General features: G+C 41.0%; 1 protein-coding gene across 1 annotated transcript; it reads right to left on the bottom strand.

The window, feature by feature from the left end:
- Nucleotides 1–1755: 1755 nt before the first annotated feature.
- LOC133511016 (polyamine-transporting ATPase 13A3-like) lies at nucleotides 1756–24309 on the bottom strand. Its single transcript, XM_061839588.1, is given in 31 exon segments — nucleotides 1756–1971; nucleotides 2508–2597; nucleotides 2729–2779; nucleotides 2896–2984; nucleotides 4723–4900; nucleotides 5302–5477; nucleotides 5585–5657; nucleotides 8002–8098; nucleotides 8179–8275; nucleotides 8744–8799; nucleotides 8946–9025; nucleotides 9134–9256; nucleotides 11530–11687; nucleotides 11768–11892; nucleotides 12830–12950; nucleotides 13684–13834; nucleotides 13947–14024; nucleotides 15282–15432; nucleotides 15999–16060; nucleotides 16516–16704; nucleotides 17085–17242; nucleotides 17359–17526; nucleotides 18019–18150; nucleotides 18230–18302; nucleotides 19792–19926; nucleotides 20012–20081; nucleotides 20176–20259; nucleotides 22099–22169; nucleotides 22692–22763; nucleotides 23936–24094; nucleotides 24173–24309. Coding segments are annotated over 31 exon segments (3501 nt in total). The 5' UTR covers nucleotides 24224–24309; the 3' UTR covers nucleotides 1756–1788.
- Nucleotides 24310–26303: the final 1994 nt, after the last annotated feature.

Raw genomic sequence — 26303 nt, 5'->3', positions numbered from 1 at the left:
TGTAAACTGACTTTGCAAGACACAGTCCAGCGAATTTCTTTTCAGATTGGTCACTGCGGGCCATGGAGTCCAGATCGCCTTTCCCTGACAATCAACAGGTAGTTTGTTCAAAATATCGTACAGGCCCTGGGGGGAGCAACCCAGCATTAGTGTGTGGCCCCACACTAACAAGTGTCACAGTGATCCGAGCTGGTCCAACCCCTGTGTGAAAACCATGTGAGAGGCGGCTCCATCCATGCCCCTGCCACCTCCGCACAAGGCCCTCCATTGACTTCTAACCTGTCGCGGGACCGGCAGAGACAAAGAGCCGGGGGGCGGGGCGCGTCCCTTCGACAAGCCTGTGAACAAATGTTAACACGGCTGCAACTGTCCACCCACTGAATCACTGGATTTATTGACCAACCACAGAGCCCATTCACACCCGCAGGCACCCATAAAGGAAGGGGACCCGAGAAGCCCCGAGCAAAGGAGAGCGTGATGAAGGCACAGAAGGGTTTTGTGGCCTTCTGGTGGGTCACGGACCTTTTTAGTAGACGAGGTCACCTTTGTGTCTTCTGTAAATTGAAGACAACCGTAAGTGAGCATCAGGTTGGTCTTGTGTCCGGACTATAAATCTGGAAGAGGTTCCTTACGAGCACCCGCCCGGATTGATGGTGGCCTGAAGTTGAAAGACATGCACGAAGCATCTAAAAGAGTGTGAAAGGGACTTACACGTTACTCTGGCTAGGCCCTGAAAGCGCTGCGGGCGGTGCTGTAAATAAAGACTGTGTGCATTGTCCCGAATCTTGAAAGTACACGGCTTTCAGACGAGGGTTGTGGGGGGGGGGGGGGGGGACAAAAAACGTACGGGTAAAAGAGAAGAAAGATGAAGTCCAAAATGTTTGAAATAGCACAAGCTTGAGAAAATCTTTTCCACAGGGTGGCTAGCTGTGAGGAAGAAAGGCTGTGTGTTTTCGCTTCTTTATATCTTTCCACGGGCCTCCATCTGTTGCTCTACGGATACAAAAGGAATACGGCGCAGGGCACAAAACCGCATCTTGCTTTGTGGAGAGGCAACACTATCCTCGAAACTACATGGCAAACACATTTCCACTTTGTACACGTTGGTGTTGACCGAAAAGATGAGCCACACAAGTGGGAGACGCGCATCAATTCATGATGTATCCTCGTCCTCATCATGAATATTCCCAAAAGGCTCTTCCCTGATCTGTGAGGGAATCTTTTCTTTTAGCACAACTGAAAACCCCCTTCCCTCATTCACAGTCCCCCCACCAACCCTTCTAAATCCACCCATTCACAGCATACATTGGCCCTGATCTCCACGTGAAATGATAGCCCTCTGTCTTCTCCACTCTGGTGCTTTTAAGCACCCATATGCCAGCCAACGAGGATGCTGGGAAAGTCCATAAATGATCAGTAGGTGTCTGCTGAAAACTTGTGACCAAGGTCACCCCCACCAACCCCCTATCTCCATCCAATGGACCACGCAACCCTGGCTTCATGTGGCTATTCAATGTAAGATTTAATGGGAGTTCTGCACAGGAAAACAGAAATATGTCGATGCTTCATTATTTTTTGGATTTTACAAGTAAGAAAACAAACAAAAAAAGTTGCAATCTTTCAATCTTCTGATTTTGCACATTCATTTTTTAAAAAAGAACAAAATAACAAAAGATTCCATATACAGTATCTCACAAAAGTGAGTAGACTAGTTTAATATTTTATTTCAAAATACAATGTGTTCCACGAAGAAATACATGTTTCCCAGCTGACTTTTATTTGTTGATGTCACAAAGGGACAGAAATGTGATACTGAGCAGTGCTGGCATAGGTGGTAGTGGAGGGTGCGGGAGGCCAGTCAGGCTCATCCTGCACTTTCAGAGCCAGGCACTCGTATTTACTCTTTGGAGGACGGTTTTGCCTGCAGAAGATCCTGGAGAGGAAGGGCGAGCCCCGACGGTCATTCACCATCTAATATCAGATTCAGCAAGATAGTGGGAAACAAAAAGAGGTTTAATTGAGACTTAACACTCACAAAAAGCACTTTCACATTTCTTTGTGTGATTGTGTGAATATTCAGCAAAGTTAGACCCCAAACGTAAACACTTCAAATTCAAATCAATCAAAACGATCAATTAAAAAAGTTCATGATCAGTTCACAATCACGATATTGTTGAACTCCATTGTGCCAACAACATCACAGCCATGATGATACACTGTATAGAGTGCAACATCTCTCTCTCTCTCTCTCTCTCCTCTCTCTCTCTCTCTCTCTCTCTCTCTCTCTCTCTCTCTCTCTCTCTCTCTCTTTCTCTTTCTCTCTCTCTCTCTCTCTCTCTCTCTCTCTCATGTGACGTTGAATAATTTTCATCTTCCTGTACAGAGGAAGACTCACAAGGTTTAGAATTGGCTCAGAGTTGCAGATGTACTTCAGGAGGTACGTGGCAAATTACAGAAACAACAAAAGACGAGTAATATGAATGTCGATGAATCAAAATTCTGCCGACCTGCATTGATTTAATAGCGAGGGGATTCCTGGCTCCATTTTCACACAGATGGGCTGTAATTATCCTCCACAAAGTGTCATGGATCAAAATCTAGAGAACACATCAGTGGGAGCTTAAAAATCAAAGGCTGTGCTGGATTCCATTGCAGCACCAGAAATGAACAACAATCATGATTTTAAAAATGATTTTTATAAATATTGTAAATGTGACAAATTGTGCGCAAAAACAATAATGATAAGTGTAATGCGCCAGGCGTAGGGAATGCACGCAATCTGAGGGAAGACAAACCACGACGTAAAAAAACGTGCAAATTACGACCGCTTCTGCCATATTAATAAAAAACATCCTCCTTTGTTCTTTAAAAAAAAGTAATTATAGTAAGGGACACCTGAAATAGGTTGTCGATAGAAGGAACTGGATTCAGGATGATGAACAAGAGAAAAGCATACAGAATTGAGCAGGTCAATATAAAAGGCCCTGAAAGATAACACAGAAACACAAAAACCGTATTGATATAGCTCAGGAGAAAATTGAGACTAATGCAAAAATGAATCCATCCATCCATCCATCCATCCATCCATCCATCCATCCATCCATCCATCCATCCATCCATCCATCCATCCATCACCAAAACGGTCTCCGCTCTTCCAAGCCACTTTGTCCAGCTTTTCTGGAGGCATCCCCAGGTGTTCCCAGGCCAGCTGAGAGACGCGGTCTCTCCAGGTTATATTGCATCTTCCTTGAAGCCTTTTTTCGGTGGGACTGGCTCAGAACACCTCAGCAGGGAGGCGTCCAGATGGCATCCTGCTAAGATGCCCGAGCCATCTCATCTGGCTTCTCTTGATGCTGTGGAGCAGTAACTCTATTCAGACCTCCTCCCGGATGACTGAGCTTCCCACCATATCTGTAAAAGGACCCCTGACATCCTGTAGAAGGAATTCATTCCATCCACTTATATCTGTAATCTTGTGCTTATGGTCATGACCATAGGCGAGGGAGAGATCTAAGATCGACCAGTAAATCGAGACCTTTGCCTTGCAACTCAACTTCTTCCTCAATACAACAGACTGACGCAAAGTCTGCATAACTGCAGGGACTGGGTCAGACCACTTGTCAATCTCACGCACCATTTCCCCCCTGATTTGTGAACAACACCCTGAAACACTTGAACTCCTGTACTTGGGGCAGGATCTCATCCATGACTCGGAGAGACCACTCCAACCTTTTGTGACTGAGGACCTTGGTCTCAGATTTGGAGGTGCTGTTTTTTACTTCAACCACTTCACACTCAGCTCTGGACCACTCCAGCAAGTGTTGAAGTTCGGAGCTCGATGAAGTCAAAAGAACCACATCATCTGCAAAAAGAAAAGACATTATAGTCAGGTCACTAAACTGGACCCCTCAATGCCTCGGGTGTGCCTAGAAGTTCTGTCTGTAAAGCTTATGAACAAAATTGGGGGCAAAGAACAACCTTGCCGGAGTCCAACTCAACAACCGTCACACGGTGACTGCAAAGCCTAAATGTTGGGTTTTGGTACCCCATACTCCTGGAGGACTCTTTAGAGGACACCCAGGGGGGACAGGGTCAGTTGTTGCAGAGACATGTCAACCAGGTCAGCCTCCCAACAAGAGCCTTTTGGAACTCCAAGTGGATTTCATCCGTCCGTCCACTGAAGAGCTTTCAAACCACTTCAGCAATTAAAACCCCAGAGAACAAAACCAGAATGAGACAGGGAGCCAACCTCAGAGTCTCCAGACCGTGTCATTGTAATCTGAGGTCCTTATAGACCTGCCGATTCAACGTCAACGTCCCGACTATAAACAGTGCTGTTGGTGCACTGCTTTCCTATCCTGAGATGCCCAGATGGTGGACCAGAATTTCCTCAAAACTATCAGGATGTTTTTCTCCATATAAACACCTACTATGTCGGGGTTTTTGCCTCAGCAACCATCAAAGCTACAATCCTCTTGGCTCGCCAGGACCTATCATTTCCCTCCAGAGTCCCACAGGCCAAAAAGGTCCGAGAGAGCTTTGAGGGTATTCCTTACAGCTGGTTTTAAAACAAGAAGAGTGCGTTGAATAAACACACATCAGGTAACATGGGTAAAAATGGTTTTGTCTTTCTTTCTGGAGAAAAATGGGCTTGACAAATGCATGCTTTTCAATGTTGACAACAGTCTGTCAGTCTACCTCACCATGTAAGATGGATCTTACAGTTTTTATAGCTTGGTTGTCTGAAAGGTTTTCCTTTGGAGAAGACAATGGCTACAATCAAGTACTGGAATGTAGAGACATAGAAGACGGAGGTGTTTTCAAAGCTCTTGAAGTTGTGCTTGTATTCAGCTTCAGTTTCATTCAGGCTGCAAGTGTCACCGAAACTGTAAATATTCTCCTCCGGTTCAATGTCTCCCACAAATTCGTGCAGCTCTGTTTGACCGGCAATATGGTGCCGTGAAAATGGTGACGTCACATGCACGATCCCTATATGTTGGTTTTGGGCTACATAACACCTCCTAGTCTCCACTGTCTATCTTTATTGTTTGGATTTGACAGATCCAACACTCTTGAGCACTCTTATTCATGTTCATTACCAACATAATTTATGTAGACCTGAGTATGTTTGGATGAAATTTGGTGTGTAACTGAGCTGAAGACGAGCCAAATAATTTTTGTTTGTTTTCTGGATCCAGAATTATGGCACTGATACAGATTCAGGAATGCTGAGAAAAGAATTCCACTGTGCTGTTAAGTGATATGGCGGGGAATTTGAAACTTTGTAATATGAAATGTTACTTACATTGACATGGGTGTCTGATACCAACTCTGTTGTTGTACCAAGAAGAAAGTCAAAAACTGGAAGAGCAGGCAGTTGAGGATTTGAGAGAAAATTGAGGAGAGCATCTGTCCAGAAAGCAGAGAGGTAGGCGGCATGCGCCGCACCAGACTATTCCACGCAGGGTTCAGGCTCACTTGACATAGGGTGGAAAAAAATGTTGATGAAGAATATGAATCAAAGCATTGTCATTTAAAAGAAAAGGTCAATTAAACTGGATGAAAGCTGTGTATTTTCACTTACTTGTAAAGGGCACAAATAAACCGATGCCAAAGTCAATCAAGAGGAACTGAAAAACTCCAAAGTTATCGACAGCCTAAAGAGGACATGGATCACATGTGACATATAGCAGAGTCCATCCACAATACACATTAAACAGCAAAGATGCATTAAACATATTATATTGCTAGTTTATAGTAGCACCACTTTTCACAAAGAGTTCAGGTCTGTCAGTGTAGATTTTGATCTTTTGGTGAACATTGAGATGACTGCTCTCCGACCTGACAGAGGGCCTAATGCAAGGGCCGGGAAATTATGGCTCGTGAGCCATGTCTGGCTCTTTTGATGGTTGCATATGGCTTGCAGTGCCCTCATAATGACATACCATACATGTAATTTCTGTCACATCGGCAATACAAATGAGGCAGCGAAAGTTTGTCCAAGAGGAATTGCCGTGGTTTGCTGTCCAATATGGCAGTTGATGTGCGCAGGCACAAGCGCAGAAGGGTTGAATGTAGATCAGATCAGAACAACTAATTGAATCCATGTTTGGACCCATCAAGGTGATTGGAATTCAGATAGCTTTGCTTGTGCTTTAGCAATTGCGAGAAACGGAAAGCCATTCACAGATGGGGAGTACCATATGCCAAAGTTTTCATGCCTGATGTTGCCAATCAACATTTTGACAACTTTCCGCATAAATACAAAATAATCAAACCAGTAATTAACATGCCTCTGTCTGCAAGAATTGTTCACAATTATACCACTATGAAGGCAAATCAAATGGAATTATGTTCACGATTTACGGACGGATTTCTCAACGCCTCCATGAAGCTTAATCTAACCAAGTATGAATCAGACTCCAAAGCCAAGAGAAAAACCGTGCAGCACCAGAAGTTGCATTAATGGTAACAAGTACTTTTGCCATGATTGGTTAGCAACATCATAACAATGTTATTTAAATTAATTCAGAGACTTACTGTACTCTAAAAGTGTTGGTCCTACATAAATGTGCAAATACACTTGTGTTTTTGTTTTTTGTTGTAAATATTGTGTGACTCTTTTAGAATTAGATCTTGAAATATTTGGCATTAATGGCTTTCTCAGCCTGAAAAGTTCCCAACCCCTGGCCTAATGGTTTGCATTCTCCTGCTCAAGTTCAGAGATTCTGAAAGTGTGCTACACATGCTCCTACGAGTGGTATGAAAAAGAATTACTGCTCAAATACAGCTCAGTACTGGTTTTAGGTCCAGAACATTTGCATTTAGTCTTTAAGATCTGTTCTTTTTAAAACATTTATGTAGGTACAACTTTCATTAAAGGGCAGCACAGTGGACGGCTGGTTAGCACATCTGCCTCACAGTTCTGAATATCCGGGTTCAAATCCCGGCCTTGCCTGCGTGGCGACAAGGTCAGTTTGTATGCAGCCTCTTGCCTGAAGATACCTGACAAAGCTTGAAACACGCCCGGGCGAAGTGGTACAGGAAATTAATGAATGAATTTTCAATATATTTTAAATGGAAAGGAGGGTCCATCGGGAAGTTCAATCTCAGATATGGGAGCAGCAATATGGTTTTCATCCTGGTCGTGGAACAGTGGACCAGGTATGCCCTCGTCAGGGTCCCCAAGGTTGTGTCTACATGTGTTTTGTGAATTTGGAGAAGGCGTTCAACTGTGTCACTCAGGGAGTCCTGTGGGGGGTGCTTCGGGAGTATGGGGTACCGAACCCCCTGATACGAGCTGTTTGGTCCCTGTACGACCGGTTTGGTCCACTTTGCTAGCAGTAATTTGGACTTGTTTTCGGTGAGGGTTGGACTCCACCAAGGCTGCCCTTTATCAATGATTCTGTTCATAACTATTATGGACAGAATTTCTAGGTGCAGTGGAGGCGAAGAGTGGGTCCAGTTTGGAAGCCTTTCTATTGAATCTGCATATGCAGATGATGTGGTTCTGTTGGTTTCATCAAGCCTTGATATCCAACTCTCACTGGAGTGGTTTACAGCCGAATGTGAAGAGGCTAGATGAGAATCAGCATCTCCAAATCTGAGACCATGGTCCTCAGTCGGAAAAGTGATTGTGAGTGCGACTGTTGTCAAAAAAAGGATAGATGGATGAATTTAAAATTAAGATTCCAGGGGACACATGAGCTCTAGTTCAATTTCCAATTGATTAATTAAAAAAGATGTGTGCCAGATCATTTTGTCGACATAGTAGATGTCCTGATTCCCATGGCAGTCCAATTATGGATTACGATGTTATGACACAGTACATCCATCCATCCATCCATCCATTTTCCAAGCCTATTATCCTCGCAAGGGTCATGGGATTGCTGAAACTTATCCCAGCTTGCTTAAGGTGAAAGGCGGATAACACTGTGAAGTTGTTGGCATTCGCTTGGCAACTGGAAAAATTAATGCATACAAATGAGCCAGAATATTTACCGAGAAGAGCAAAGTCATGCTGCAAAACAAGATAAGACTGAAGAGGGCCATGAACTTGAACACACAGAAAGATGTGACAAGAGCAGCACGGCCTTCTCTGTGGAGTTAAAATAGAAAGAAATTTTAAAACATCCTCAGAATGAGATAACACAAAGTGCCTCATATTGTGCATACAACCTGATGAGGTTGGGCATGCAGGAGATATTCGCGATGGACGATGTGAAGGGAGAAGCCACAGAGGCCTCCAGCTCAGACAAAGAGATCCCACTGTGAGCTTTCATCAGGGCCTGGAAGACGTATGAGGGGAAGAAAAAAATGTTCTGTTGATGTACAGTGAATTAAAGGAAAACGAAATTAATTGCTACTCGTACCATAAGCCAAGATATCATACAATACTCACAAAAAGTTTACAATATTGGGCTTTTGAGTAACGATCAGTCAAAAATTCACTGTGACCTTTAGCTATTGGTGATCTTATCTTGAAATGTATGTCATGTCCATTCATGACTCGAAAACCTATCGTGAATTTTGCCACTCAGCTCCTTGTTAGAGAACAGGAAGTTTTGTAGCAAAAAAAAAATTAAGCAGTTTAACCTGAAAATTAACCCAAAGGCTCAATATCCCCAATTCTTTATAACACAGTTCTCTACTGGTACAGAAACGTAATTGAATAAATTATTTTGTAACACACCCTGGCCCAAATCATCAACAACAACAAAAAAGGCAGATGATTTTCACATACAGTACCTACTCATCCCACAGTCGTTAGCACCATCCCCACACATCCCAACAGTGTAACTGCATAGAGAGACAGAAACAGAGAGAGAGAGAGAGAGAGAGAGAGGAGAGAGAGAGAGAGAGAGAGAGAGAGAGAGAGATTAAATGCACAAATAAACAAGGTATTAGATGAATAATTAAATAAAATAAATAGCTGAATGACGAACTCAATGCCCTGCAGGGCTTGGACTAGTCGAGTCTTCTGGTCTGGAGTCATATGGGCAAACAAAGAGGCTCTCAAGAGGAGCTTCAGCCCCGAGATGAGGAAAAACAAAGTATAACATCCAGTCATTATCTTGCCAGGCTACAGTAAACTACTGCATGTGAGACAGATATACTGTATATAATAAAGTACCTTCTGGAAAAGTTGTGGAAAATATTCAGTGATGACAGCGAAGGCTTGGCCACTCACAGCAAAGTGATAGTCTGGGTCCCCCAAACAGTGCACATCGCCATCTGCAAAGCTGATCTCAGCCCTCTGAATGGTAGAAGGAAGATTGAAAAGCTAAAGACTACCGGTAATTCTTGGGATTCATTTGAATATGACCTGATAATAAATACATTTGGAGCAGCAAGTCCCCCCGCCTCCCCTCTCCCATCTGGGTACTCTGGCTTTCTCCCACATCCCAAAAATATGCATATGAGGTTCACCGACGAGTAAAAATCAGATGTCAGCACTCTGTATGGATGGATAGATACCAATAATACATAGTAGTTGTTGGTACAGTATGCTGTGGTGCATGACAGAGAATGCAAAAGAAAGTTCATTTGGTGAATTAATGTGGAAATTGTAAACCATCACACTCTCTTCCAACAGAGAAACTTCAATCATTAGTTAAATTCTGTTTTATTGTGTGCACCTTAAAAGTTCAACCAGTAGGTTTAACAGATGTCAAATATTTTGTCATAGGAACATTCATAAAATGTCATTGTGGCATAATTGTATGCATGTACATAAAATTGTTTAGCGAAAAAAAAAACCTACAACTTTCATATCACACTAGCTGAGAAACTCAATTTTCAGCGCTTTTTATTTCAGTATGTATTCATGCAAGTCTGGGTCATCTTACACCCAGTAAATATACGCAACAAGGGTTTTGTTCAACAGCAAGCAACCAGGATTGCCTGAAATACTCCGTTACGGAGAAATCTGCCCTCATGGCCTGACCTGAGGCAATGTATACGATCGACAACTTTGAGCATAGTCTGACACGAAAGATTTAACGAAAGGCTGTATAAAAAAAAAGTATAAAAGTACACTAAGTGTTAATCATTCAGCTGTTGAGGGGAGAATGTTCAGACAGTGACGCGTCTCCACACGTGACGTGGAAGCGGAAGGCTCGCTATTATTTTGCCTGCCTATTTTCATTCTTCCAGGTCATTCTGTTATACCGTATATAAATATTTATTTATTTCCCCCCTGTGAAACGTATGTTCAGGATTCACTGAAAAACTTTGCAACTTTTTGGGTTCGAATGAAATTCCTACAATTTCGCAAAAAGCACCTTAAGCCATGTTTAAATAAGGCAGGGTTGAAGGATGCAGACACAGACCACATATTTGGTACAGTCACCAATCCATTTTCTGAGCCGCTTATCCTCACAAGGGTCGCTGGAGTGCTTGAGCCAATCCCAGCTGTCAATGGACACGAGGTGGGGTACACCCTGAACTGGTTGTCAGCCAATCGCAGGGCACATTGAGACAAACATCCGCACTCACAATCAGACCTGGTGGCAATTTAGAGTCTCCAATTAATGCACGTTTTGGGGTGTGGGAGGAAACTGCAGTGCCCAGGAAAAACCCCACACGGGCATAGGGAGAACATGCAAACTCCACACAGGGAGGGCTGAGATTTGAACCCAAGTCCTAAGAATTGTGAGGCCAACGCACTACAGCTGCGCCACCATGCCACCCATTTGGTACATATTTTATAAAAGAAACAATCTGTAAGGTTTTTATTTTTGAAATAGATGTAAGATGATCTTGGAATTATTTCGACGTGTCGGACTGGTCCTCAGCCAGTCCCAGAGCATATAAAACCTATGGACAATTTAGAGTCTTCAATGAACCTAGCAAAGTGTAGTTTCCTTACTATAAGGCGCACCTTCAATGAATGGCATATTCTAAAACATTTTCATATATAAGGCGCAACACATTATATGGCGCATAGAATAGATGCTACAGTAGAGGCTGGGGTTACGTTATGCATCCATTAGATGGAGCTGCGCTAAAGAGAAGTATTATAGGAGTCATTTTGGGGTCTTTACACAAACACACAAATAGAAATGAAATGGCACGCTTCGCAACAGTCATATATCCCAGCATGCACCGTCCACTACTTCTTCTTCTACAGGGGGAAATTGAATCAGCGGCTGCTTACCGTAGCTGCGAGACCTGTTGCGGCTCAATATTGATCCATATATAAGGCGTACTGGATTATAAGGCGCACTGTTGGTTTTTGAGAAAATTAAAGGCTATTAGGTGCAGGAGATGTTATAAGAATGTAGGAGGTAGCCAGAGAAGAACCACATAAGAACAGGGAAAGCCTGCAAACTCCATTCAGGAAACTTGGAACTGTTTTGAATTGTAACTTAACTTGTTAAAAAGTAAACAATTAAAGAAAATCGTCAGGAGGAGGCATTTAAAAGCTATTTAAATTTTTGTATTTACATTAGCAAATGTGTTTCAATTTATTCGTAAAAGTCGTCATCCAAATGCAATATTGTATTTTTCAACCTGATCTTTTTGTACCTGATTATTGTTCAAAACAGGGTTTTCAGTGTAGCGCCATATGATACTAGCAGGGTTTTGATGACTCGGGGGGACAGCATCTGCAATAATGACGTTCTCATTAGCTTGAATCATCCCACAGTCTCGAGCCACTGATATTGCTGTCCACATGTTGTCACCTGTTGAAACACGAAAATTATGACAAAGAACATTATGATGTGAACATTAATCCTTGATGATGACATGATATAGTGCTTACCTGTAACCATCAAAGTTCGAATGTTGGCTTGTCGTAAGTCAGCCAATACACCAGCAGTTTCTTTTTTGAGTTTGTTCTGCATGACGATCAAACCAAGGAAGTCCAAGTTAGACTCTACCTGCTCTCTGAGAAGATCCAAAATATAGACACCAATCAGTAACTTTTCAGACAAGTAGTTCAGAAACCAGACCACAGTATGCTCAGATAAACCAATACAGGAGAGCTTCTACTTCATCATAAGATTATCAACCGTATCAAAAGCCTCGGAAGTATCAGTAAATATCGCATAGCTCTTGCTTTTTTCTCTCAAAACCAAAGATGTCATTTAACACATTTGTGGTACAGTAGCTGTGAATTGGTTATGATGGTTTCTGAAAACCGACAGATGTGGGGATCACACATTTACAGTTTGTCAATGAATTGCTTTGATTGCTCTATGATCTTTTCTAGAATAATGTTATTGTCACACAGAGAGGAAAATGTAAAGCCTCAAAATATAGCATACAATATTACTACATATTACTAAAAGTCAACAGGTACAAGGCCTATACCTCTGTATAATGCACACAACAGTGTGCCCTTGCCCTTTCACGGCCCCACATATTCCCGGATTTTGTTCTCAAAGTTTTTGCCCCCCCCCCCCATTATGTACTGTATTTTACAATACGTTGCTCTTAAAAGTCTTAAATTTAGACTTAACTTAGAATCTGCACCTTGCGTGCACAGCAAGTTCCAAAATCTGTAAGATGGAACCCTGTACTGTATTGACTTTTGACAAATCTTTTTTTGTGGGGGTGTGCGGATTATACATGAAAAATTATGGTATGTCACTTATCCTCAATTTGAGAAATGCATATAGAAGGGCTGGTTAAAAGTATGGGAAAGAATATGTTCTTTTATTGTGACATTCTGTTTTACTGCTGCGTAAATATCTGCAGCAGGAATAAGTGTTTTTCAGAATAATTACTGTTTGAAGAGATAGCAGTTAAAAATGGCTTTATGTTCTGGACCAGGATTTTGATGTTATTGTGCAATAATTTTTATACTGTACTCCAGTGATACCTGCTGAGACTCAGGACTTTAGACCAGCAGAGGTCAGACTCCAACTGATGATGAGCCAAGGCAATAACCCTGAATCCTTGACGTGTGTAAGACTCCAGAGTCTCTGTAAAACTCTGCGGGACTGTGAAGACCAAAAGAAGCACAGCTGTCGTTTGGGAGTTCATCATATTGATGGTTTTGTTGGGAAAATGATTTAAGGTACAATAGAACTTTGATTTAACGGACGTTTGGATTTAACCGACAGAAAACAGTCCAGTTGATAATCCAAAGGCCCCTGATATCACGTTGACAGAGACCAATCGTTTTCAAATTTGCCATTGTTCTTTACTGGCGCAATCAATAGGCAGAGACTGATACTTTCTTTTCCGGGTCGTGCCACTCTTCCAACAGATATGAAGACTAGATCCAACTAATAGATATGACTATGTGGAGACCATTTTTCCAGATGCGAAGTTCCCATTCAAGACAACACATTGAGATTATGTCAGTATCGTCGTGAGAACAGATCTTGGAAGGGGCATGTCGTGCAGTATCTATGAATTCTTTTCCATGGGTGATTTCTGAGGGCTCATCGTGTCTCGTCTGTCGAACATTCTTTGGGGATTTTCATACTGAATAGGGCTGTTTTTTGTCAAGCCCTTCTCTATATCATCCAATTGTAAATGAAAGTGAGCTAACCTGGCAGCCCAGGAATGCGACTCTCAACTTGCCTCCACAAATTTCTCCCACCACCACCCACATGCCATTATCATTCATCCCAAGCAGCAGTGAAGATTTTATAGAAGGCCATGAAAAAAAGGTAACTCAAGGTTCTATTTTACTCTTAGTGTACATAATGCCGAAAAGTGTCTAACCTGTGTGTGGTTTGCAGAGGTTAGCTACAGTTTCTGGTGCTCCTTTCAGGTAGACGTCCAAGTGATTTTGTCCCAGCTGCCGGTCCACCACACTCATTCTCTTCAGTCCCAAAGAGAAAGGGAACTGGCGCACAATGCCAAACTCCCTGGACTGAATGTTGCATCTCAAACACTTTAGGATATGTACTTATCAATTAGGCACACAAGATGAAGCAAAAATGTATTGCTCACTATGTAATGACAAACTTGGAGGGTAACTGTACCTGATCAGGAAATCGTACAACGGTGGAAATTTTGAGATCATGAACTTCAGTCTGTTTATTTTTTTCCTCCGTGAGGTTCTGTGTAGACCACAGAGAAAATATTAATCCTAAACTTGTACAATGTACTCTTTCTGACAGAAAATACATTTCTAGCCTTGCAGGAGTCTTCATAGGTTGGAAAGATCCTATCACTAAACACAGAAATAGTAACGAAAAGATTTCTTACTCTGGCAAAGGTTTCTTCTAAACCAGGGGTGCTCCATGCGTCGATTGCAAGGCGGTTTTGGTCGATCGCGACAGCGTGCCGAAAAAATAAATAAAGACAGCCGTATGTTTTTGACCTTTAACTTACTGCGCATGTGGAAACAACGACAGTTCAGGAAAACATGCTAGTCAGCGAGTTACCCCCTATTTTAAGCCCTCGCTTTAGAAATCTTATCAAACATGAGGATGGATGCTGGCGTAAAGAGGAAAAAAACAACATAAATGGGAGGTGGACTAATTTTTCATGAAGTCACTTTCGAAGTGCGTTTGCCTCATCTGCTAGTGGAGTGAAATGTGGAGCAGCATTTTCGAACTGGTTATGGAAAATCCGACGCCGACATTCTGCCGAAAAGCAAGCTGAGAATGAGAAAACTGAAACTAAAATCCCAATTGGCCACACAGCAGTCACTTTTCACACAATATAGTTCAACAGCGAAAGCCGCCACCGAAGCATCATTCCGGGTAAGGCGGAAATATTATCTTCAATAAAATCTCTGCAGCTGTGAAGGAGTACAGTTACATGGCGCTGTGAATCTGTGGCTGAAGTGTGGAAGGACATCGGAGATTGTGAGTATTTCCCACTGCAGTTGGACAAATCCACAGACGTGAGTGACACAGCCCCAGTGTGGATTTTCATTCGTATGGTAGTGATCATCAACATAAACTCACATAGTTACAAAAAATAGTTCATTATGTTGTGAAATATTGGCTCATGCGGTTATGCAAGGCACACAAACTTACATTTACACATAAAAATCCTCAATATACTTGAAATATGTTTTCCATTTCTGTAGTGGGTAGATCTTTGTGACTTGGTCGAGAGGCTGGGTGCTTGAAAAGTATATCTTGGGGTTAAAATGTCTGGGCACCACCGTTCTAAACAGTCAAAAAAGAAGAATAAATAAAGACTGTATGAAATAAAAGGTAGATATAGTTCCTGAAAATGTTGGTCTAATTCCACTAGTAGGGGAGTCCCAGACGTTGCTGTAGAATTTAGTAAAGAGTGTGATCCGGCTGAATTCATGGGCCAGTGTCTATCAATGCAGGGTGTAAACAATCAATGTTCCCTACCGACCCTGTGGCACTGAACATCTTGATTTCCAAAGGGTCTCCATAGAGTTTGCCGTTTAAACTGGTCAGCGAGTGGCACGTTGCCATGCAGGCAAAAAACGAAGTCTTCACCAGACTCCCTGTGATCACCTCAGTGTTTGGAGCTGAAAAACTGTGGGACAAAGAGAAAGTGACGCAGAGGTCATGTATAACATGTATGGATGTTCTCTTCAAGCAGTGAAATACAAACTGATAACTCACTGAACACTGGAAAGGAAAAGTTTCATTCATGGCGGGAAATGAGACGTATAAAGTAATGAAGCCATTTCCTTAGAACAGTGGTTTTCAAACTTTTTGGCCCCCTTTTTGGAAAACTAAGATTTTCTGCCCCCCCTCCTCAAATCGCTTGTAGTTTGCAACCCAGGGGGATTGAAAGATTGTCAAATGGGGGTCAGTCTTGATGCGCCCCAGTTGGAAAAACACAGCCTTTGAATGATCTTCAGTTGTTGCAAATTGTTATTAGGGATTAATCTTGAATGGTTGGTTGGTTAGGCTATTTAATAACAAATGAATACTTCATTCTAATCTGTTCAAAACCATATGGAGAAAAACAATTGGCTATGGAAGCTTCAAGGAGAAAAATAGTATGATATACCTGAGGTTGCTACCCCAACAATACAGACTTTGAATTAATTATTTAGTTAATCCTTCAAGGAAGAAAAAAAGGTATATTCTCACATGCCACCTTCAGCTTTCTGAATACACCATAGGTCCAAACTGTCCTCAGTGAGACTACCAGTCTAAAGTAAAAATGAAAACAGTTAACTTGATGAAATGAAGTTGATAAGTGTTTATCTGTCATCAAATAGAAAATGAAAATGACAGAGTGCGTTCAAGTGAAGATATAACAATGTGCTGTTTGTTAAAGACCTCATGCAGAATAAGACACTGGCTGCACTTAAAGATGCAAAACACTCAAACACAAAAAAAATGTACCATGATGAGACAGCGACAGAGATCTCCACTACAATGAACATACTAGGTTGGTTGACAGTGATGAAAATGTTATTTTATTCCTTTTTATCTCATTACTCACGAAATAAAGGAATATTCTAATAATAAAGGATTCAAGAAAAATAAAATGAATAAATACTTCATTTAACAATTTTAGGAACATAAAACAGACATATTAAGTCAACACTTTTGATAAGACTTTTATTCAACTGCTCAGTGGGCTGGAATAAATAACCCCCACCTTGTCAAAGCAGACCAGGTTCAGTTGACCAGAGATGTTGATCCTTTGCGGACTGATGCAAAAAATCCCAACTTGCTTCATGCGCCGTTGTGCGTGCACAAGGCCAACTGTTAAGGTCATAGGCAAGAACACGGGGACAGAAACAAGGACGATGTTCAGAGAATCAAAGATGATGGACTGCAGAGGAACCTGGAAAGGATGAGGAAGAGATCATCAATACTGCATAAGAGACTATCACATGATAAACGAGACCTTTTGATAGCTTTTTCTTCAACAGATATTGTGTCTGCGATGTAAAGTATGTTGAAAGGTTCCGTAGTCCAGTGAACCCTGGCTATAATGCAATTCATCCTTTATACTGTGGCTACAGGACATTGCAGATTTTCTTTCCGAAATTGTTTTTTTTTTTTTAAGGGCTTTGACAGTATACAAAACAAAACATGAACGTGAATATGGAGAAAATTGCAAAAGAAAGTCAGACCCATCCACTAAGCTAGCTGAATGTAAGAGAATGTCAACTTTTTAACCACTGTATTCCATTGGCTGGTCAAATGGCCATGAATTGATACCTCATTTCTGACACTGATCGTGACGGTGTAGACAAAGCCAATCACTGCCACCCCCGCCATATACATCAGGAATTGGACAGCATCACGGTGCAATCTGAAGTTGATGGGTTTTGGGTAGAGGATGGAGCGCACCAGCTGGCCTTTTTCTGTACTAAAACCTGTTGGATCAAATTAGGTATGATGGTGGGCTTCTTTTATTGATGTCACTGCAGTAAGGTATAAACAAGTGAAGAATGTATTTTGACCACGTCTCAGCACAGAGCCCAGTCCTCACCTGTTCTGACCACGACCACCTTTGCCAGCTCACCAGCATAGTGATGGCTGTGGATCACGTGTGAGCCACAGAAGAGGGTGTGTTGTTTGTGTTTTTCTGTACTGTAGAGCCTCTCTGCATCCTCACCTGAACTTGGTACACTGCTCTTAGTAACAGGTACACTCTCCCCTGAAAATCCAAACAGAGATCCATTAAACAACAAGATGAGGAAAACTGACACTGGAAGTCAAAAGTTCACAGGAGACTCATTAAAAATACTTTACCTTTTTATCCAAGAAGCCCTTCATCCTCTAGTGCCAATAAAATACAACAAGCAATGTGTATCAATAAATTAGATACAGTAGACATGAAAACGTTACTGATCTTGCAGACAAAAAACTTAAAACATCCTAATACTTAAAATAAAAACAAAGTAAAAAATTCAGTCTTATCGAGACATCAAAAAATGAATGTAATTGAAGCATGGAAGTCAGATTTATGTGGTGGTATGTCACAATCTGAGAGGTTTTAAGTGGCTCAAAGATAACGGCTAAAGCTACGGTATGACATACAGTGATTTATTGCAAATTTTTGTGCGATCACCCAAACTATGACTCAGACCCCTGGGGGCCCCATTTGAAAGCCATTGTCATAGGCTAGCGTTTGTAAGAGGGGGTTAACCTGTCAACATGCTCTCATCAACAGTGCAGGAGCCACAGATAAGCGCAGCATCACAGGGCATGATCATCCCATTGGCTGGAATTGCGATGACATCACCAGGCACAAGCTCAGTCGACAAGACTTGCTCGACACCTGAAAAGAGACACTGATACTCATTCACACTACCACTGCAACCAATTGCTATAAATCTGGGATAACTTGAGAAACATGCCTTCACTTCCTCTGCACACTGATACTTGTACCTTACAGTGTGCTACTACCATGTTGTGGAGTGTCACAAATTGCTGGAATGAGGCACAAAATGAACAGTACCTTCAGACTTGCAACAGGAAGAGACCTTCAAAACAGGAAAATGTTCCTCTAGATTTTAAGAACATCGAATCTTAAAGAAAACATTTATTTTCATCCGTCCATACATCCATTCTCTATACCGCTTATCCTCATTAGGGTCCCAGGTGTATTGGCACCTATCCCAGCTAATTTTGGGCAAGAAGCAGGGTACATCTAGACAAAAAATACTTACACTTGTCCGGGGCACGGCCAAGCCCCTGCCCTGAGCGGAGGTGCCTCTGGCAGACACCCCAAACCTGCGCCGTATGGACGCTAATTAGACCAGGCATTTTAGCCTTGAGTTTGTCTCTTGCATTTGCCAGATCGTTGTGTTTTCTGTGTGTTGGACACTGCATCATCGTGCATGAGTATGCAAGTGTATGGTAGTGTATTCCCCTCGTTATACCGTTCCCGTGCCACCATAGTTTTTGTTTTTGTCCATGTTTCCAATTTTTGCCTCGCAGTCATCGGACCTCGTTTCATGTTTTTGGACCTTGCCTCGCATTATTGTGCCTCTGCTTCCCAAGCTTTGCCTCGTAGTTCAGACCTTGTTTCTGGATGATTGGACTTTGACTTTTTGCCACACGTTTTTGTGCTTCCGCCTTTTTGGACTGCTTTGCTGTGTATGACCACTGCCTGAATTAAAACCACCCTTATATCATGTCCTTGCCTCGGAGTCCTGCATTTGGGTCCTGTCCCTCGCCGCGTGCTCGTGACAACACTCAGACCGCAAGACAATTTAGTATCCGGTCAATGCAGAAGGGAGACTTTAGTACCTGGAGAAAACCCACACGAGCACAGTGATAACGTGCAAACCCCATACAGGATAGCCAATACTTGGATTTGAATCCACAACGTCTGAAGTGTGAAGCAAACCATCTAATGTGCCAAACAGATCTTTTTCTTAAACATTTTTTTCATGACACAATTAATATTCAGGGTGTAGTCTGCCTTTCGCTTAGAGTCATTTAGGATAGGCACCAGTGCCTTGCGACCCTAACCTGCATAGGCAGTGTTGAAAATGGATAGATGGATGGATGTCAATATCAAATCAGAAGCCACGGAAAATTGGGGCGTGCAAATAGGTTTACTGTGCAAGTATTGGTTTATTTATGGAGACAAGGGATTCAGGACAGGAAAAAAACTAGTTATATCTGTTAAAATCTAACAAAATTTGTATTAGGGTATAATTTTTCCGCCACAATTACTGGACAGACTTTTATTTGCTTAATGGATGACTTAAAATGATGTGGCGGGCAGAATCTTGCCCCCGGGCCTTGAGTTTGGCACCTATGCAGTCATGAACAGTTTCCCAAAAAACAAACAATAAACTAAAGCTGATGAATACGTCGGCATCTACAGCCACAGTGCTGCAAGTTTTGATTTGATTGAAAAGATTTAAAAGCATGCAAGTGAAACAAGTCGGAGAGCAACTTGACTCACCTTTCTAATTGTGTACAAAGAGGTGGCAATTAAAATAATTGCCATTATAAACACAGACAAAGAATAGTGGTACACCTCCTGAAAACTCCACAGAACAATACCGAAGAGCTGTAAGATGTAAAAAGGATTCAACACCTTGATGGGAGAAAAGAAGTAAAATGAGGATTATAGTTGACATAAGGCATATAAAAAAACCCATACATAATTGTTTCACTTTTACCTCTTGAGCAAAGAGTTTTGGTAAAGGCGGAACTTTTACATCAATCTCATTCTCCCCAAAAAAGAAAGCTCTGTAGACAACAAACATTCCAAGCGAATGCTGTGTTTTTTATCTTGCTCTCAAAAAAAAAAAAACAATAATAATAATAATGATAATGTTGATACCTGTACTCCCGTAGTGTTTTAGTGAGTCCACAGCTGTGGTCAGTGTGAATTGCAGCACATGTCAACTTGGTGTCCTCCAAACCCCTAAAAGAAATTTACATGATATGGCTGCCCAAATTCTCCCATCTGCTTAAGATTGTAATTTATGCACCTTCATGACTGGTACACACTCTGGATGGATTAATTCTGAAATGTATTTTTGTGTGTGTGTGTGTGTGTGTGTGTGTGTGTGTGTGTGTGTGTGTGTGTGTGTGTGTGTGTGTGTGTGTGTGTGTGTGTGTGTGTGTGATAGAGTGAAATTTTGCCCTTGCATGCAGCAGTGTGCAAAGGGGAAAGGGGAATGTCGGGGGGTGGCGGCAAGAATTCACCTGAGTGAAGGGCATCCAACCCCACAGACCCAAATTTCCCGATAGGGAAAAAATGTAATCGGAGATGAGAAATTTTCCTTCAGCAGGTCTTTTGCAGTTTTTTGATAGAAAAACCAGCTTGTTATAGATCATTTATTTGTGTGATACAGCTGCAAATAAGTATTTGAACACCTGAAAAAAACCAATGTTAGTATTTGGTACAGTAGCCTTTGTTTGCAATTACAAAGGTCAAACGTTTCCTGTAGTTGTTCGCCAGGTTTGCACACATGGTAAGAAGGATTTTGGCCCACTCCTCCACACAGATCTTCTCTAGATCTGACAGGTTTCTTGGCTATCGCTGAGGAACACAGAGTTTCGGCTCCCTCCAAAGATTTTCTATTGGGTTTAGGTCTGGGGATTGACTAGGCCACAGCAGAACCTTAGATTATCTCACAGTGGACATGCACCTACGATGAAAATTTCAGACCCCTCCATGATTTCTAAGTGGGAGAACTTGCAATATTGCAGGGTGTTCAAATACTTATTTTCTTCACTCTAACCGTTCACACTTACATTCTCAGCTTTGGGCAATTTAGAATCTTCCTTAACCTACCATGTAGGTTTTATTGATGCGGGAGCAAACCGGAGTGGCCAAAGAAAACCCATGCAGCCACAGGTGGAACATTCAAACTCCACACAGGCGGGGATGGGATTTGAACCCCGGTCCTCAGAACTGCGAGGCAGATGGTCTAACCGGTTTCCCAACATGCCGCATCTCCAAGGATTTTTTTTACTTCAAAGTTAAACAGCCAAAACATCATTACACACTTAAAAAAAAAAACAATTCTAACTACAATTAATGAAAAACTGTACCCTTACATTTTTATCAATTTCATATAGCAGCCTTTGGTATTGATTTTAAATTTTAGTTTATTTTGGTATAGCTACACACGACGTGTATGTAAGGACGGCGGAACAGTGGTTTGGGAACTGAGGTTCAATTACTTTGTGTTACCTAGAAGCAATTTGATTGGAAAGCGCTGTCGTATTGGTTGTCAAGAGCAAATTTTTCTGCAGTAATAGATTTTACTTCCAAGGTGTTTTTTATTGCTAGTTGTTGCTAATGGAGATGGCTGAGACGACCACCAACTAGGTTGCACCTTCAGAGAACCTGCACGTTTTTACTAGAAACATAACATAAAAATCAAATGCAATAATGCCAGCCGGGTGTTTGAAAAATCTAAAGTTGTGGACAAGTGATCTATTGCACTGGAGAAGTTACGGATGTATGACTGTAGAAGAGATTAAACCACTTGTGCGGACTCACCCAAAAGCAGATCGACACAGATATTATTATCAAAGAAGAATTTAAATTCTCGTCAGAAGTTTCGAGAAGAAATATAGTATGATGAACAGTGCGCAAGCCCAGGCAATTAAAAAAAGGCAAAGGAAAATTTTGGGAATGTTGTTGGGATCAGAAATAGAAAAGTACAGAGCCACCATTCTGCATAGCTGTAAAACTGAACAGGACAGATTAGAAAAAGAATAACAGCAAAGTATTTTTCTGAACTCATACTTAAATGATTCAAAGTTGTGGGAACCTTCATTCCAGTAATATTTGATACTATGGTGGGTGAAGTACTTGATCTATGAAAGGGAGAAAGTGGAGACAGGGAACAGTAGTTTGCATCAGATACTTAACAAATGATAATACATTGAAACGGAGGCAGAACTCTAATAGGATACTACATTATGTAAATGTGAGAAACCAAAATCAGATGAAAGAGATTTCAAAGACATTTTAACGTGTTGAATTTTTCATGTCAATTTTTTTTAATTTTACCAAATGTTCAGTCTGCATATCTAAACTTGGTTTGCATAAATAAACTTAGTTTGACATGTTTCTTATCTCCAAAATTATGAGGAGTCTTAACTCATAAAAAACATGGATCACTCAATATTATGTGAACACTTTATGCCAACAAAAATCAACATGATGTTAAAAGCGTAATCTCACTCTGGGTGTTAAGATAATCAATCATCGTTTGATGATTCTGAAGGGAATCAGTAAATGATGGAAGGTGATGTACCTTAACAGATTCTCCAGTTTGGTATTCCCCAAAATGTTCTTTCCGCTGAAGACTTTGGATGCCTTTTTTTTTTACCCACACTATCAAAGGGCGTCTTACCAGAAGCCAGCATCATGTGCACTTTGGCACAAAACCACTGCTTGAAATCATCCTTTGAATGCAACAAAAGCAGACTTGACAGAAATGCTTTTTGTCATACAGTACGTCTCTCATTAAGCATGTACAGCACACGTACAGTAAGTACAGTACAGTATACTGAGCTCAGCGGCACTTTCAATGGCAGTTAAAAGCAAGCTTCTCCATGGTGGCTTCCACATTCTACTTATCTTACTGTTACCATAAGGACCTTTCCACTGCCACCACTATACCGGGTTTTCATCTATTGGATTTGATCAAAAGGATTTTTTTTCCTCATTCCTCTTTAGTGCAATCAGCACCATAAGATGACCAACATAACAAAATGCATGAATGTACAAGTTATACCCCAAGGTGTGAAATGACTTGGAGTTGAGTCATGAATTTGATTACCTTTGTTGCCTTGACAATATGTTAAACTTCCAACTCCAATTGGACAACAAGGACTCGTGACTTCACTTGGAGTTGAACCCATTGACTTGAAAAGATTCGCTAGTTTGTGCAAACCACTGAGGCACCGAGTAATCAACCACTTTGTATTTCTATTGCTATATGTGCAACAACAGAAAAACAGGAGAGAAAATATGATGCCAAAGATTATTAATTTAACTGGTCAAAGGGATTGACACCATTATTAGTTATGTTTGTATCATTTGTAGATAGTTTCTGATCACATTCAAACAAAGGGATTTAATGTACATTAAAAAATTGTACTCTAAGACTTGATAATAACCTGGCTAAATTTAGCTCGTCCAAGACATACAAAATTTGTCCTTCATTCGAGAGGTATCAGTTCAGAATAAGATATGACCCTGCATATTTGCAATTTGTTACAGTATTTTCTGACCTACTTCACTTAATCTCAAACTTCCGGTCCTTTGTTTTCACTGTAACACTAAATTCTAAAAGTGGTCAATTCACAAATACATGGACATATCAGTGTGCAAAGGTTTTCATAGCTTGCAAAGCAGTCATTTTGACAAAGTGAAAGACAGTTAGCTGGAAAATGGCCAAAATCTAAACTCATTTCCATCGAACTTTGCAGAGTAGTGGTAGATGGACGCATTCTTGCAACTTGACTCTGCAAAGGATCAGTCAAGGTAATGTTGCAGATACGGTACACCGATTTACATTTCACACTTTGAGTCGGTATGGCACGAGTGGAACTCCGCTACACAACAAACATACCGTGGTCCTGAGCAGCAGCGTTTGCGCTTCCGTCAGTGACGTTAGTGTGCAGGTGGCTTTGACCCCCAACTCGGGCAGCCAGTAAAGCAGCAGGAGCAGGAGTCCAGCAGAGAAAAATGCACCTACCCCGACCAGGATCCTTTTCCACCCCCACATCTCCTACATGGTCAGGATGAGGTACAGTATAAAAAAGATGAGAATAAACGATGAATAATAAATGTGAAGAAAAAAAATTACCATCTCATCCTCCAGGCCTTTATTGATGAGCTTTGCTTCTTGGGTCTCCATGCTGACAAAAGAACAACCACTAAAAGAATTTGAAGCCTTGATTGAGGGTCCCGTCGACCTTCAGCTCTTAAGTCTTTCACGGCAAAGCCTAGGACGGGTTAATTAACAAGTTGCCAACGGCTGAAAACAAACTATAGAAAGACAGTTGTAGAAAATAATAACAAACAAATACTAAAGTAAATTCTTCAGATATCTACATGAAAACATTCTCATTTTATTTCCTACATTTGAAAACTGATATGCACGTTCTACTCCTTGCTTGTTCATTTTTGTAATCTCCACAAATACACAATGTAAAAAAAAATGGATATAGACGGAGGTAAAAGCAAATAGCGTTGGGATTTTAACTTTTGTGATGTACCCCTGAGGGGGTTTTCAATTGAAACTTTTATTGTATATATTTCTAAATAGTTCATGCTGTACTTTTCCACGTTTACTCGGAGTTGAATAAATATTTATTTTACATGTTGTTGTTTTTTCCATCTAAGTTCGGTATGAGTAATTTTACCACCATCAGAATTTGCATACATTCATCAAGTTACAGTTATAGTTACAGGATCTTATGTGAGCAAATTTAAGTAATTTTGTCTCTAATTTGATACAATTGAACTGACTTACAGTTGTGGTAAATTATTTACACGTTTATGTCCCTGAACGACTCACAAAAGCCGACTTGGAATTTGACACAAATTAACTCAATGAACTTAGTTAGCAGTACACACCAGGGTACGACTTGACCAGATTGTATTCAATAGACACAGCGCTTTTGTTTGAACCACATTATTACATCTTTTTTAAAATGGAAAAACAAAACAGAGAATGTTGGATACCACAATACATACTGATAGTTTTATGGAAAAAGAAAAAAAAATCATAAATTTTGCCAGCAATACAATTACAATCAAATGAATGCTCTTCTGACTGCTTTTTGTGCTGACAGACAAGAGAGAAAATAATAAAGTAACAACTTGAAAATTATTCCACTCATGAGAAACACAAAAGTATTAACTTAAAGAAAACTACTACCACCACCACCACTACTACTAATATTACTGTTACTACTAATAATAATGAAGTTAAATAGCTTAACACTGGGAGGTGGAAGCTGTCAATTACTCACAGTGCCAATTCCTCTTAGTGTATCACAGCATACTGCTGATGAAAACATGGGCGTGTAGTCATGCATGTCACTCCTTTCTGAGAACTTTGTTTTGCAGATTACAGTATAAAGTGAAAAATTCAAAATAAAGTAGTAACCAGGAAGTTTAATGACATTTTAGAATTAGACCCCCAAAACAGGTACTGCAGAATATACAAGTGGATTTCAAATAAATACCATACAATTATTCATGCTCGGTTTAAAAAGTGAAACTAATCTTATCCAGATTAATTAAACACATGGGAAAACACTTCAAATAGCTTGTGCGTCGGAACGGTGACACAGCCGTAAAGTGGTGGCCTCACAGTTCTGAGGATCTGGGTTCAATCTCGTCCCGCCTGTGTAGCGTTTGCATGTTCTCCCCGTGCCTGCGTGGGTTTTCTTCGGGCACTCCGGTTTCCTCCCAAATCCCAAAAACATGCATCATTAATTGGACACTCTAAATTACCCCTAGGTGTGATTGTGAGTGCAGCTGTTTGTCTGTATGTGCCCTGTGATTGACTGGCAAACCAGTTCAGGGTGTCTCCTGCCCGATGACAGCTGGGATAGGCTCTAGCACTCCCATGACCCTTGTGAGTATAAGCGGCAAAAAAATGGATGGATGGATGTTTCTTGTGCAGCATTTCATTCTTTATCTTGAATTGATAGTGAGGGTACAGCTGGTACAGTACAACATTCTTGCTAACCCATGTAGACAAACTTTTAAAACTTTGAAAAACGCCATCATAGCCATAATGGTTTTGTTTTCATTTCAGTTTAACAGGTTCCACACGTTTTTTTTTTTTTTGACAAGATTATGAATTTGAATCAATCATCATAAATTTGATTAAAAGGACAAAAACCTCCTTCTGGACATACACGACTCAGAAAAAGTGAGGAATATCAGACTTGTAGATTAAATTTCAGGATGAACCTAATATT

This window comes from Syngnathoides biaculeatus, chromosome 13 (assembly GCF_019802595.1).
Source record: "Syngnathoides biaculeatus isolate LvHL_M chromosome 13, ASM1980259v1, whole genome shotgun sequence".
NCBI lineage: Eukaryota > Metazoa > Chordata > Actinopteri > Syngnathiformes > Syngnathidae > Syngnathoides > Syngnathoides biaculeatus.
Note: the sequence above shows the minus strand (reverse complement) of the source record. Positions and strands in the feature narration are given on the sequence as shown.